Source organism: Neodiprion lecontei, chromosome 1, assembly GCF_021901455.1.
Source record: "Neodiprion lecontei isolate iyNeoLeco1 chromosome 1, iyNeoLeco1.1, whole genome shotgun sequence".
NCBI lineage: Eukaryota > Metazoa > Arthropoda > Insecta > Hymenoptera > Diprionidae > Neodiprion > Neodiprion lecontei.
In genome coordinates, this window is record NC_060260.1 from 5,775,544 (window position 1) to 5,792,043 (window position 16,500).

At 37.3% G+C, this 16,500-nt stretch overlaps 1 protein-coding gene across 24 annotated transcripts in view; it reads left to right on the forward strand.

Moving 5' to 3' along the window:
• The window catches only part of LOC107225076 (calcium/calmodulin-dependent protein kinase type II alpha chain), a 97,604-nt gene extending 81,306 nt beyond the window's left edge, over nt 1-16,298 (forward strand). For 3 of the 24 annotated variants that reach the window (XM_046737494.1, XM_046737505.1, XM_046737513.1), the window contains 8 exons: nt 768-824; nt 5,073-5,222; nt 8,423-8,560; nt 11,096-11,158; nt 12,673-12,748; nt 12,953-13,047; nt 13,496-13,610; nt 13,705-16,298. In XM_046737494.1, coding sequence (XP_046593450.1) covers nt 768-824; nt 5,073-5,222; nt 8,423-8,560; nt 11,096-11,158; nt 12,673-12,748; nt 12,953-13,047; nt 13,496-13,610; nt 13,705-13,837 — 827 coding nt within the window. In that variant the 3' untranslated portion in view covers nt 13,838-16,298. Of the gene's footprint in view, nt 1-767; nt 825-5,072; nt 5,223-8,422; nt 8,561-9,412; nt 11,042-11,095; nt 11,159-12,672; nt 12,749-12,952; nt 13,048-13,495; nt 13,611-13,704 lie in introns of those variants that run through there. The other 21 variants (XM_046737548.1, XM_046737557.1, XM_046737565.1 and 18 more) reach the window with 10 other exon arrangements.
• Nucleotides 16,299-16,500: the final 202 nt, after the last annotated feature.

A 16,500-nucleotide genomic window follows, 5' to 3' on the forward strand; every position in this document is an offset into this window, starting at 1 on the left:
TCTCTCTCTCTCTCTCAATATTTCTATTTCCGTTTCTATCTCCATCTCTATCTCTCTCTACTAAATATTTTTCCATACCTATCTCTGTATTTAATAATAATGCACTTGAGATGAGCTTGCGCGTACGCTAGAACGCGATTACTTCGTTAAAATTTAAAGAGAATTTTGTCACTTCGTGCGGTTTTTATCGAACTCGAGTAATTTTTCAATCGATATTAGGTCAAGAAATTATCAACCCTCCGTTGGCCACCCGGGACGAATTCCTCCACTCGTACTTTCTCTGAAATGGTCGCTCGACTCGATTTCTTAAAGTTTATTAATTTTTATTCAATGCATGACCGAATATTTCATCATTCTGACGGTCAAACTAGCCATCTCAATTTTTTTTTTACAATTTTTGCTCACCCTTAAGTGCAGGGTTTTTAAAAACAGCTTAGGTCGAATTGTTCCTGGATGGCGAGCGAAGGGTTAAAGTCTGATTTGCATGATTCTTAAAATATATAAAAAAAAAAAAGGAAAATCAATCGATATCGTCCCCCCCCCTACTTTTTTTCCCTCTGAATTCATATTTGTGGATGATTTTTATCAATGGGCGTCGACGATAATATTATAATTGAATAAAAGTTTCCGTGACGTATGTGAAATAACGAAACCGGCACACCATGAAACGCGTCGTTTGCATTTTATTATCATATATACCCTGTATTATATATGAACATAGATATGTATATGTTTATGTACGTGACGTATGTGTGTATGTTGTACAGAGGATAAGAAAGGAGGCGTCGACCGGAGCATCACGGTCATAGCAAAAGAGCCTGAAGGTAACCGAACAATAAACAAAACGATCATTCGTGTCGTCTGTAATATATACATATATATACATACGTGTACACACATATAATGTATATATATGTGTATAATATGCATAATTAATGTCTTATCTGTTCACTTGCGTTACACGTAGCTTTTGTTTTCACTAACAATGACAAACCGCGGAACATGCCCAACGCTTTGCCACCGTTTTTACAATCTTTCGTGATTCCTCGTTTGTTTTTTTTTTTTTCTCGTGTTTTACTTAACAATTTTTTCTCCGGTGTAGTCAATTTTTCTTCCAGTATCCTGAAATTTTTACCAGGCATCGATTGTTCTTTTCTTTCAAGTCCAAACCATGCCGGAATTGTAATATATATTTTTTCTACACAATGACGGATGTGCCGTTGAATAAATAATTTATTATTGAAACCAATTGCGTTTGCATTTCTTACGTACACATGGTTTATAAGATTTACAAATTTAATCGGATATTTATAGAATTATTATCGATCGCAAATAAGTAACGTTTTGTAAATTGGGCATGTTTCGGTGCGTTTGAGAGATGGAATATATTTTTACGTTATATGATTGCATAAATTTCACAATAATTATATATACCTGATCGTTGAGGTTGTTGGTTTTCATTTGATTATTTTTTTTTTTTTTTGTCTAATATAACTGGCGAATGATTTAAGATGAAACTTGATTAACAGAGTTTCTTTTTCCTTCTTTCTTTAACATGAATATACAACTAATTGCACGTTAATATTGTACACACTCGTATTACATTGATTACAATAATTTCTCACGAGATAAAGTAGAAAGTTAATTTTCTTTTTTCTTTCTTAATAACGAGCATTTTCGATATTAACAATATAATGTTGTAGAACTTGTTTATGCTTTTTGAACAAAAATAATATCGTACTAACTTTGCATTAACTATTTTCCGACTTCTACCATTGAAATGTATTATATGTCACAACACGAGAGCACGATTCTACTTTAACGGTAGAAATACACGATATATAATACAGTACATAGATGAATGATTCATCTGACGGGTGAACGTTACTTTACACGCCGATGCGCGTGTAACAAATCAAAGCGTCTCCTTTTACGTCGGTCGAATAACCAAACAACTATCCGGTAGGCATGAGGAAAGTTAATTTTTGACAAAAAAATAAAGATGTGAATCGTGCCGAGTACGTGTACATGTATAATAAATATAGGAAGCAACATGTCGTTGGTGTGAAAGATTAAAACATTAACCCAAGAGTCGACTGATCGTGAGGTGAAAACGTCACGCGGTGTTACGTTCGAGAATCTTTGGGAGCTGAAAAATTCTTGGATAAAAAAATCCCACGCGAAAGAAAAGCTCGAGGATGTTTTTACCCTCCAACTTTTCGCTTGTATACATTTCCCAAATTGCATCCTTGATATAATAATACGATAAAATCAGGGGGATAAGATGCGCCGGATTGAAATCTCGCGGTATATGCATGAGAAAAAGAATAAGAGACGGAGGGTCGTTCGAGTCGGACGAGATTGGACGGAAATACCTGCAACTTGCCGCTTAGCAACCTCGAATAGATCACAGGCGTGTGGATAGAGATACACGGATAGAGAGAAGAAGACAGTTTCGCTTCGTTTCTGCTCTCAAGTAGATATACATTCGGCGCTTGGATGAATCCGTAATTGAACTTGGCGTTGGAGAAGGAAAAACCGGTTCCCGTTCTATATAAAATTATCGAAAAGTTTGTCGCCGAGTGACGTGGTCCTTTATTTTATTCTCGGGATCTCAAGAGTCGCGGAGATTAATTCAGCTGCGAAATAATAATAAATTCGCAGGCGAAGGAAAGTCGGACGATTCGTGCGGTGCACTCGGAGAAAAGATGGAGAACAGATTTTACTGAAAACTGTGGGAAAGGAGAGACGCGTCAAGGTTTTCGGTAAATAATACCCGTATCGAAATGTAATTTTTACTATAAATGTAAATTAGATTGTGAGATTGAAACGGATCTCATTTTCCTTGAAAAAAAATCCGGATGATTCTCTACGTTCCCGCAGTCTTGACTAAAATCTACTCTTTTTGTCACATCCGTGCAGAGAAGAAAAAGAACTGTAAAATATTTGTAACACGTGAGGCAATGTCGGCAGCAACGAGCGTAATTTCCGCGGTTTCATCAAAGCAGCCGATGAGTAGTGAGTCTTTTATACCTCGATTTTTCCACGTATCGTGTACTTTTCTCATTTCCTTGATGCCTCGATTGACGCGCGAATTTTGGCCCGATTAGAATTTACCGATGAATGTTACGCGATATTGATTTTGGACAGTCGCGAATGCGAAACGCGAACCTTCATTATTATCGCTATGTACAATGTGTATTTATCACTGTATTACATAACTTGCACACCAATTCGCACGTCACGTGTTGATATCAGGGGGGTTTAAACGTGGCGGCTAAAGTAATTCCAGCAACTTGTCGATCGATGATACATGTGTATACTTGGGATGTTGCAGAAAAAAATAATTCACGATTTTCCACCGTAACAACACCCTAAAAAGTTTGTTTAGGTCAAAAGAAAAATTACGTGAAAAGGTAAGCGTTCTACGTTACATCCAAGATCGCGGTCATTTGATTGTTTAATTTTTTTTTTTTTTCACATATTTTAAAATTTTTGGAGAAACACGTTGTAGCGCTTAAATTATTATTTCTTTCCTGATATTTACGTTCAACCCAAAAATTACGATCCATAACACAACGATATATCATCCGAGAACGCATTGTATTATAAATATTTTATGAGATTGAATTAGTAATGAAAAAATCGTCGGATCAACTCCTCAAACATCAACCGGAGACTTGATAGTACAATGATGAGTCTTCTTAGCGACGTAAATTGATATTATGATTGATGTAAGCCGTAAAAAAAAAATAAAAATTTATCCACGATACTTGATAAATTTAAATAAATGTATAAAATTGAAAAAATCCCCGTAGCGTAGAACGCTCACCTTTTTCCAGAACCTTTCTTTCGCCATGAACAAACTTTTCAGAGGGTTCCATGGTGGAAAATGGCAAATTATTTTTCCCTCAAAGACCCTGACGTACACGGTATAAAACTTCACTCGACGGCTTACCGACTCGCCGTCTCCGTCCCTCCTCTATTTACATTCGTCGATACAGCCCTGCGTGTACAACCTGATGCATAACTTGTATAATCTAACGGCTCTGTGTCATGGACCAAAGCTATTCGCGGATCCGCGGAGACAACGTGACACAGATTTACGCACGGCGGCGACTCTCGTTTCAATGAAACCACCAACTCTAGTGAAATTCGCGGACCCTCCGCAATAGCGTTGCGAAGTGTGTAAAAATTACACAAACAGGGATGCGTATCAGGCATCGAAAATACTTTAAATATGTACACGTTACCGGGATAAGTGAGGATGCATTTTTTTTAAAAAAAGATTGATTTTTATTTATTTATTCTTGAATTTCGACCGCGAACGCTGTTGATTATTTTACAATTTTAGAGATATCGTGAAATTTTTGTAATGGTCAAAATTTACATCCAATTAATATGTCTATCGAAAAGTGTACACATTTGATGAAACGGAAAAAAAAAACAAAAATCATTCGAAGAATCTTTAGAAAATTTATCGATCTGTTAAAACATCAGCTTCCATCGTTAGAATTTTCCCAAATTCGTTTCTATGAAACACAGGTGATGCTATTTTATTGGTTTATTCACCATCATTGGCGCAGATATGAATACGTTCTTTGAGATGTCTCAAACGCTTTTCCCCCTTTGCCTAAACTTCGATTCAGATATTTTATAACGAGACTGATATTCGCATGGAAAAAAGCTCGGCTTTCACTCAACGTAACCCGACTCAAAGATCTTTGAAATTCGATCACATCGCGGCTAACGAGTCCTTAAGGGTGTGCCCCAGCCGATTTCCAAATATCAAGGTCCGCGTATCTCAAACGCGAAAAAGGGCTCGACAGACCCGTTCTATAGAGAATTCCGAAAAACGCTCCCATGTATTTTTTCATTTGACGCAGAAACAGAGAAAGGCGTGAATTCTGTTGCGATTTCTTTATTTCTGCGGCAAACGAAAATGCGTTCGAGTGTTTTTCTCGCGAAAATCTCGCTTTTCGCGCCCGAAATTGACGACGTCGAAATCGACGAGGGCACCCCCTTTAACGTCATCTCCTCCCCATCTACACGAAGTTCGCCCTGGCCCTCAGGCTTGGCCTCGCAAGGCACGCCGCCCAGCAGCCCAGCCGCGGCCTCGGTTTTCTCGAGGGTGATGGTGGGCCAAACCCCGTCCCAAAAGCAACCCCAATCCGCCGGAAGCACGCTAGGAATCGCCGCAGTCCTGCTCCAGGGTGCCCAAGGTAAAATGGTTATTGTTGTAAGGAAAACGCCACCGCTTATAAAATCGAAGCTCGATAAGCTGACTCGATCAAATTCACTGCAGAGATAAGGAGGGACGAGGCGGGTGATGATCTCGGTAAATTCTCGGCAATAAGCGCGTAAAGCAACAAAAGAAATAAATAATCAACCAGCGTCTCCGATTTGTCAAATCTGCCGCACCTAATTTCTTTGACGAAATTTAAAAAAATGCCATACGACTATTCTGAACAAACGTTCGGCACTGGAATATTGGCAAAATTTAGTTTTATTGGTACGATTTTATTTCCATTTTCCTCAAAATCGTACGTCCGATATCTCTGCAGTTTTAATTGTAATATTTAACAAAGAATTTTCTTTTCAACGCGCTTTTGTTGTACATAAATTGGACACATTATCATACATGTATTACGTATAACGTCCGTTGTTCGTGATCCCCCGTTTACCGTTTTGTGTGATTATCCAACGTTTTCACTCACCCTCGACATTTTCCCCGTTACTATATTACTGCTTTATCTTTCCTCGCCGCGTTTGAAATGCGAATTATATGAGAAAAATCGTCAAATTTTACACGTTTAAACTGATCCATCCGTTTCTATATCGCCACATTTCACCTGTCTGTGATTGATTAAAACTTTTCATTCGCCTTTCGATATCCCCTTGTAATATAAATATGCATTAGTGAATTATTACGCGTCGGTATAAAATTCCAACACAATAACACACACGTGCCTGTCTAACGTAAACCGTCTAACCGCCTATCGCTTCACCAAGAAGCCAGACAAGGCAAAGCAGCGCGGCAGAAGTTTTTCCTTTCATTCTCTCTTTTTTATTGTCTTCTTTCTCATCTGCTTCTCTCCCGTATTCTTTTTTCTTCGTTTCTTTACGCCGACCTTGTCCGGATTCATGCTTTATACATATATTCGCCTCATACATACGTAATACACACGCACAGAGCGAAACGAACTTTTCCGTGAAGGAAAAATTTGTCGTTTGTTTTTCGGTTGGAATCAATTTCTGATTTTTCACTTTCCGAGTGCATTTTATAAATTATCTACACACGTATATCACCATGCCGACTTTCTCTTATAAATTCTACACCCTAATATCCGTTATCGAATTTTAATCGTTGTGGAGTTTTCTTTGTATATTAACCAATATATGTATATATATATATATACCTTGTGCGCCTGTGGAATGCAAGCTGTGAAAATTTTACTAATTATAAAAAATTACTGCTACTCGAATTATTCGAATTATGTTTGTATACATATAAACAACTGACAGATATGACAAGTTTCCGAGATTGGTGACTGTAAAAAATAGCGAAAACATACCAAGATACGGAATCGATTGCGCAAAGAAGTAGGCGTATCGCTTAACGCAGCTTGTTGTATGTAGAAATTACAGTAGCGTGCAAGTATACGAGTACCTGAATGCTGTACGAGCTTAATTGATTTAAAAACGCAGAAATATTGCAGTATTTTCACGCTACATTAGTAACGCCAGGAACACGTATATTACGTATACAACGTACGTGTACGTTACGCACATCGTACAATCCGTAAGCCCAGTACCTATAAAAGTAAAAAGTGGAATCCAGTTGGCATAATCGCCGTATTTACTAAGATATAGGCGTTCCAAAGGTCTGCGAGACTAAATACATGGCAAGGAGAACTTATTCGTGTACGAAATTTTAATAAGATTCGAAATTTCAGGGGAGAAGGAAAGAAAAAATATTCTGCGAGAATAGATGCTTATGATAGAGTATGCTTACTGTAATAATGAACAGCGACGGGTCATAGAATCGTCTCTTCTACACTTAATAATTATATAATATATAACTAACGTACAGCGACAAATTGTACCGAATGGCCAGATCACCGGACAAATTGGTAAGATTGTTGATTGTTGAGATATTACAACGTTCTAGGGTTGAGCATGATTTGACTTTCGTTTTTTTATACTTCACTTGATATTTTTTTTTTTTTTTTCCCTTTTACTTACGATTTTTCGATAACCTAGCGTAACAATATATTATACTACGTACTAATTAATACGCTAGACTAAAACGAAGAATTTTCTTACAATTAAATCGTCAATTTTAACGATTTAAACGTTCTATTGGTTGCTTTTTATGCTCATTGTTATACACGTGTTATAATTGTTAATTCACGATCACACGTATTTGCGTATCCATCTTTCGATCCACATGTTTATTATTCTTTCGATATTTCCAGTATAAATAACCACACGAATAATATTGTTTTGTTAAATAGCTTATTAGTTTGAAGATAATTTTTGTTTGTTAAAAAAAAATAAATCGATAAACAATGATAATAATCATAATGATAATAACGAAAATAATTGGATTACGATAGTATTGCAACTATAAAACTAATCAAAAGAATCTAAGAAAAATTATTAACGCATTGATTGATGACGTAAGAACAAAGCGATTCTGCGGTTAACGCCTTTCATTTCATACATTCTCATTAGCAATACCGCCTGCAAGGCTTTCACAATATTTAGGCTGAAATGGAGAAAATAAAAATGAACAAACGATCCACGCATAAGAGATAAATTATCGTCTTTGACGCGATAAAGATATTCAATCTGATAGTGAAAAATTGCTTAGTGCAGAATGAATCGACGAAAACTTTGTTCTTGCCTGCAATCCTTATGTATTATACACGCGAACCCATTTACGCGAATAACAGGAGAGTGGAGAAAAAAGAGTAACAAAGTTAAAGAGACCATTGTTATAATTTACCGCAATACGGCGAGGTCGGTAATGGATTGAAAGGTCAATTGCAACCTGTTGAAACGAGAGAATCGATCGATGATAATATGGCGAAAAATCGTATGAGTGGGTTCGTGTTTTTTTACCCGTAACTTTATCTCTATCTTTCTCTTATTCGCAGTCTTTGACCTCCCGTCATCGCTCTCCCTCTCTCTCTCTCTCTTTTTCTCTCTTTGTATCCTTCTCAACCGCTTTGCCACCATCCGCCGACTCTGTATATCTGAGAATGAAAATAATGAGGAGGAAAAAAGGAAAGCCACGACGAACGTGACATGTAATAGCGGCGATGAGGAGGTTGCACGTTTGGTTTTCCGTTTTTGGCTTACGATATCGAGGCCGAGTCACAATGTACCCTTGTTGGTTCGTTGGTTGCATGACTAGCTGGCAGTGGGAGTGGCAGTGGCTCCAGCCACAGTAGCAGCAGCAACAGCCAGAACAGCCAAACCGGCGGATCCCCGTCGTCGACGATCCACCTCAACGCCTGCGGGAGCACGCCTCGTCGTCATGACTCGAACACTGGTCTGTAGCTTCCTTTTATTTTTCACCTTTCGACCCCTCTACTTCGCTCAATCATCTCCCTCTCTCTCTCTTTCTCTGCCTGTTAAAGTCCCTCCTTGCCAGCTACGTAATTCGAAACGTTCGATAGTCGCGAAAGACTTCCCTCGACATTACCGACCTTTCCTGCGGATACTTTTTCATCCTGAACTCCTCCTCGACGACACCTCAAATGTTTTTAATCTTCGTTACACGTTCGACGTTCCTGCAGCAAGAACGTTTGTATCCCGACCTCCTCGAAAGTATCTACAATGGTTTCAACCTCAGGTCCATATTCAACTTCCCTGAAGAAACGTTTGTGTCCCCGAACTCCTCGACAGTACCTCGAATTTTGTCAATCTTCAATTCAATCCGGAGACAACTGAATCTCCTCCGTTAGATTTATACCCTTTCTGTAGCTTCGATTAATCTGTCGCAAGCCAGCTTGTTGTTTTCTCTGTGATTCCTGTTTGTCGGCAAGAAATATACCTGATCAACATCGTCCATCCCCAAAAATATTCATCTGCTGGATATAACGCGTGTCCCTTTCAAAAAATCCACCTCCCATGCAGTAATTCCGTCTTTTAGTTAATCGTAGCGTGTTGCGTGTTGTATAATGAACTTCCACACGTGTACGATATACGCGCGCGCGTGTGTGTGTAAGTGTGTATGTATATATATATATACACACACACATGTATATACACATACGCGTACACGTGTGCATGTATACATATTTGTGCATGCTTATATTCGTGTTTGCTGCCCGCTGATTGGCTCTGGCTTGGTGTTCGGTGTTCGCTTCTTGCATCAATTGCACGACGAGGGGCTGTTCAGACTCACAATCAGACGGTATCGGCGGAGGGCGAGGCAATCAGGTGATGTCCGGAACATCCGGGACTGCGGGATACTGCCAGCTAGGCGAGAGCGGAGAATACGACGGCGGTAAGGCCGCAAAGGCAACACCGAAAACGAGCAAATCAGAGACGAACGATGCGTCCCGTAAGCCGCAAAAGGACGAGGACGTCTGCTCGAAGCTCAGGCGGTGTCGCTTGCTCTAGCCCTAAATAACTAATGTATTTCATCGGGCGAAATCAACGTTTCGTTAGCCGCGAGCGTATTGCCGCCGCGACGGACTTGCCGCGTTTTATCAAAATTCACACGCTCGGCTGACGAAAAGCCAGATACAAAATCGGCAAAGTCAACGAACAAACCGATATACAAACAGCTATTAGCGATCCTTCGCATTATCGCCGGACGGGTCTTTGGACACTAATTCTATCGGATTGCAGAAATATAATTATTCTAGCCAACGAGTTGTTCGTTGATCGACTAGGATGTAGAAAGATGGTGAGAAGATATCTTTTTATCTTTTTCTTTTTTTTCACGTAGGACAAGATAAAAGATACTGTTAAGCGTTATACACCGTAGAAAAATATGTAAGTTAATGTTTTAGTTATAAATATATATATATACACATGCATATATACATGTGTGTGTGTATATATACATCGGTTGGCTCATTTGTCATTGTTAATAAATTGTTTAAAACTATTTCTATTACTGTTGATAGACCCTGCAGGTCATAAGTATGTGCAGGGGAAAAATTGAGAGAATAAGCAGCTGGAAAATATAACATGATACAGGGGGAGAGGCACGATTCGCATCTTGGAATAGATAAATAATTATCGAAACGATGATGGTGCGACGAGAGAAAAAGTAAATCTCTACCGGTTACGCTATAATTGAAGAGAGAGAAAGAAATTACTAATTTTAAATTATCATTGTGGTTATAATTATTTGCACAGATGCAACGGTCACGTATTTGTAAAATTTATACCCTGGACACACGCGATTCGCGATGGAGTTGGAAACGTGGAGTGTATCTGACATTTGAAACCACAATTTCAGTTACCTGTCGTATACGTGTGCGGTTCTAGAAAGTGTATTGGGTACACAATATACGCGAATAACGCAAATTTTCAGATATTTTATTAAATAATCCGCGAAGCGAACCGAAAGGAAAACCACGTCTCAAAGTAACGTGAACCGAAAAAAGTTTTTCCCATAAGTCGATCTGTGTGTATTCGTATATATATTGTAGGACACTCTGCATATAAATATTGCAAAGAAGCGAAAAATAGTTAAACCATCACAGTTTATTATTTAAAGCGTTTTGTTTCTATTTTTTTATCGCGAAAAATTGAGATGATTCAAAAATAGAAGTACAGTGTGTTACGAGCAATTTTAAATCGCTCTTGTTATGTTTAAAAAGCATAAGATCGTTTTATTTCTACTCTTATGATAAATCGTCTCAATTTTTCCCTCCCTGCTTTCACGCGATGAAAATATCGTTTAATTTATACATATTATATATAAATTAGCCGCGTACACACACAGCTATGTAGATATCATGCCTGTGCGGTTCCCTTCGACCGTTTGTTGTTTTGCGCATTTATTTATTTTCTTCCGAATTTTGTGTGTTCTTTTTTTTTTAATAAGAAAGGTATGTTATTATAGAGATAAGAATCGTCTGTCCTATCAAGACCTGCAGTCAGCTATCTACGAATTCGCAGTGCTCAGGTAATCGTAACATTCAATTACTATACGTATCGAAAACAAAACCATCAATTAAATTAAAGCCAATGAAAAACTGTTTGTAAGTATAGATAGTGTAATACTTAGACTTATGATCATAAATATTAACGAGTTTGAGGTAAAATGCATACATACGTATATATGTAACAGTGACTTTGAACCACATGCGATTGAAACCATCAAACTATTACCGCGACTAAAGAACAAACCATAGGTAGATAAACTCTTTATTCCGGTTGAAATATCTGTCGGTATTTTTGTTCCATTCGATAAAAATAGAAAAACACTCGACTTTCCACGCGATAAGAATTTTTTCTCAAATTATAGCTTGAAAAAATCTACGCTTCTACGTCGGACATCTTAATTTTTTCCACATCGTTGAGAAATACACGAATTTCCATATTCGCAGATTGTCAAATCGTAACAAAGAATTTTCATTAAACGAGAATACACGGAGATAAAAATTTACTTCTCAGAATGAAAAACAATGAAATATAGTTATCACAGTATTAAAATTCAGAACACAACTGACAATTGCAAAAATAAGAAAAAAAGTGTAACAATTATTATCAATAGAATATTGTGTCTGAAAATCGACGTTTATTGTTCGTGAATTTGTTACAATTTGTGTGAAAATATCGAGCACAGTTGTCGACGATTTGCCGGGAATAATAACAATAAATAAGAAAACCTGCATCTGGAGCAAGACGTTTGTTATGGAAAGGAAAGAAGAAGGGGTATCCCTATCTTCTCCACGACCTTGGTATCCGTTATCAAGACTCCCCTTAGCCAATAGAATTAGAAAACGAATTTCTCAAGGAGTTAACCAATAGGATCGAGGTTTCCCTGAACACGTGACTGTGGTGGTGGTAGATGCAACACCTTTGCCTTATCAAGTATATAATCTCAAACCTGGTTTGGACTTACGTAAAATCTCGTTTTATACACACCCTGCACGTATGGACGCGCGTGGGTGTAAATTGAAAACGACTCGGAGACATTTGTTCGTAATATTGTCAGTGGAGATGCGTTACTCTTACGTACGAAAGCCAAGAAACGCGGAGGTTCAAGATCGTAGACGATAGAGGCACGTACAACATCTACGTATCGTTGAAAAATAAAACACAGATCGTGTCGGAAGTTGAAATATTCGTACTCGTTGAACGCGAAGGTTTACTCAATAAAGTGAATAATTCGAGGATTGCGTTAACCAAGCGTAACTCTTGCCAGACTAACCGAAATTTTACTAACGAAATGTAAATTACAAGTGCACGGACACGTGACGAAGGGTTAAAAGTAGGTACGGTGTAACGTACGAAAAATAAAACAAAGAAAAAGAAGAAAAGAAAATTTTTTAAAATAACGATATTATAGGTACTGCATAATAATTAAACGTTCATGCATGTGGCTGTTGTGCTGTACGATGTGTCAGAAAGGGTCTGACATGGCGGAATTTGAGTGTGAGGTTAAAACTGACGATGGTGTGTTGAAAATTCCAGCTCGTCGTCAGGAAATAATCAAGATGACTGAACAGTTAATCGAAAGCATAAACACCGGCGACTTTGAGGCCTACACGTGAGTGAAATTTTACTCTTTTTATTTGTTTATTCATTTATTTATTCACTACAACGTCGGTTCAAATGCCAATTAATTAATGCAACCGATGATTACTTAGTCGCAGGATTTTAAGAATTAACATCATTATAATACTTGTAATGAACGAGGCAACGAATTAACGATCTAATTATTCTACGTTCTCGTTTCTCCCGTTCTCCGCAGGAAGATCTGCGACCCGCATTTGACGGCGTTCGAACCCGAGGCTTTAGGTAATTTGGTCGAGGGAATGGACTTTCACAAATTTTACTTTGATAACGGTAATTACACCTCGTTTGCATCACTCTCTTCGCACGAAAGAAAAATAAAGAAACGCGATTTTTTATTTCTTATTTTATGTAAAAATTTAATTTAAGGAAAAAAAAAAAAAAAAAAAAATCAGTTAAAGGCGACTTGTTTTTTCGAAGAATAAAAGTAACCTTGTTACCAAATAAAAAATTCCTGGTCAATCCTAGGTTTTTGAAGTCCCCTTTTGAATTTCGTGCTATTTCCAGGTTTTCCATATTTTTCACTCGCGTGGTCACCCTGCTTAATCTATATCATCTCTCTCTCTACCTGTACCGAATTTGCCACAGCTTCTTATGAAATCTCTCGTCTTTGCATGCGTCGAAATGAAAAGGTGTTAAAAAAAACGATAGTGCAGATTGATTTGAAGTTTTTAAATCGATCAACAGCTGATATTTTCTTTCTGCTTCGCATGCTTCACAGTCTTGGCGAAGAACTGCAAGGCGGTAAATACAACAATACTGAATCCCCACGTGCATCTTTTGGGCGAGGATGCGGCCTGCATCGCTTACGTCAGACTTACGCAGTACATGGACAAGTGAGTATAATGACGGCGGAGTTGGGTAATTGAAATTTGCAATTCGTTTGACGCTCGTGAGAGTGTAAAATATACGATACCTGATAACTTGTAGGCAAGGAGTGGCTCACACTCATCAAAGCGAGGAAAGCCGGGTCTGGCACAAGCGGGACAACAAGTGGCAAAACGTGCATTTTCACCGAAGCGCAGTTACGGGCTCTCCGCAATTTTCATTCAACCAGAAATAAACGGTGGCGGCAACGAGGACAAGGGATCCGCAAAGGTGCAGGAAGTTACCTGAGGAAACGAAACGACAAATATATTAAACGAGGAATAACACAGATGATCAGGCGAAGAATAATGAGGGGGAAAATAGGCGGGAACTGAAAAATGGGTAAAGAGCCGAAGGGTCTATGATGTAAGTTGTTGGATCGATGATGAGAAAAACGAGACGCGGGGGAAAGAATTATTAGTTGACGCGATACGCGTGTTACGACATATATACATACATAGCTGAAGAAGTATAAATCGGGCGCAACGACAGAATATTATACGATGCGTAACAATTTTAATAACATTATTTAAAACTCATTAATTCGGTTCACGATAATAAAACGGCAAGAAAAAGATAACTATAAACAAATTAACGTCTGTCAAAGTAACGAATAAAACTTGAAACTGGCGGTAAGGAAAAAGGAAACAAAACAAAACGAAAAGTAAAACTTTCCACAAAGAATACGCACGAAGAGAGAAACAGAAAAGGATGAATAAAGAGAACGAGGAGAAAATCCTGAGCGACAAAGTAAATTTATAAAATGCCTGTCTATGATATCTGTCTGTCTATTCTGTCTGTCTGTTCTTTCTGTCTGTCTGTTTGTCTGTCAGTGCAATAGAGTTGTGTAATTAAATTTCCTACGATAATTCGGGAGGTAGGGAAACAATTGGCCGATGATGCGAGATAGATATGGCAGAGTTAAAATAAGGAAAAGGAAAATGAAGAATGGAAATGTCGGGAAAACGGAAAGTAAACGATAATGGCGGTGAAATGATCAATATCCGGAGCCGTATTCGGTATTATACACGTATACAAAATACATCGTACATCCGACTAACAATAAGTTGTGAAAAAGGTGAACGCCGGGCCCCGCAACAAGAATCTCGATACAGAAAGCAAAATTGAATCTGAATAATATCCAAGTATAATATATACGGAGAGAGAGAGAGAAAGAGAGAGAGGGAGTTGAAAAGAAAAAGAGAAATATGGAAAAGAATATGCATAATGAAACTTATCTTCAGCTTAGTTATAATATATATACATATACATATACATATATATATATATATATATATATAAAATATTTCAATATATATTCTACGTAAAGATAAATTGTTATACATTGATTCTATCTATAATATTATGTCATTAATTATTGTCGCGTAATTTCGATATAATAGCATCATTATATAGTATAAATAAAGTCCGCTTAGTTAGAGTAACAAATTTCTAGCGTTCGGCGTACGACGTGTGTAACTGTCACTTTTTTCAAATTTCTCATTACAGGTAAATATTATATATTATATAGGTATACAACGCGCGGTACGGTTATTGTTATACAATATTATGATGATCACACGCGGAAGTGGAACAAGAGATCGCGATTTATGTTCGGGCTGTAACGAGAGCACGTTATATATATATATATATATCATATACATATATAAACGATGGGTGTTTGATATATAAGTAATTGTATTTGATAATGCAATTCGCACGGTATGGGAAACGAGATAAAGAAAGTAAGGAAGGGAGAAGAATACTGATGATGAGGTATTGATTTTGAAAGATAAACGATTAAATATTTCAAATTTATAACGACATTATAGCATACGTCGTACGAAATGATTATCAGGGTGAAGAATATTATACGAAGGGAGTTAAGTTGAATGACATTGAATTGTATTTAAATTAGATTCATTGAAGGGAAACGCTTTGGTCCCAATTATATGCGCGAATTAATTAGCCGTACAATCGACCGATGTGCCCTAAGATGATCGTCGTTTTTCATTACAAAAATCGATACGCAAATGTCGGGAATACCGTGGGTCGAAATTTGAAATGCAAATGAAACGAAAGAAGGGAGAATGGCGAGATAGAAGAAACGAAAGCCTTTTAGACGCTGAAAAGGGCTATTAAATTTCTGAACAGCGTAAATAAACTGTCGCGCGTCATGCGCGGAGATTGAAAAAGTAAAAACTTCTGTAATTTTTTGTTCATTAATTTGTACAAATTATTAACAATATAATTACACGCGTCTCATGATCGATGAATTCGAGTATTTTCGTATGTACGATTAATTTTCTCTCTCTCACACACACACACACACACACACACACACACATATATATATAAATATATATATATATATATAAAAAAAATACACAGTACCGCGTGAAGAGTTTGATCGAGGAAAATTTGTCGTTGGCACTTCGTTCGCTTTGTTCGTCATTATTTATTTATTCATTTATTTATTTTTTACTCCAATCGTATGAATCAAAGCAGTTAGGTATAAGCGATAGGTTTCAAAGAGATGGAGAAATCACAGGGTCTTATGATAGAAGACGCAGCAGGGAATGAGGAAGAAAAAAAAAGTAAAATAAAAAAAAAAAATTTTTAAGAAATAAATAAGTCGTTGATTAAACTTTTTTCACCCCTGCAATTGTATAAGAATAGAAAAATCTCTGTTCCAAAGGTAACTTAAACGATACAAATTAAGACACTGATCTGCGAACTAGGCGTATTGAATAGAAAAATTGTGAAAACGAAGAAAAACAAAAAACAAATAAAAAAAAAATCACGAAAAAAAATTAAAAAAAAAAAAAAAAAAGAATTCAATGTAGGGTTTGGAAACTG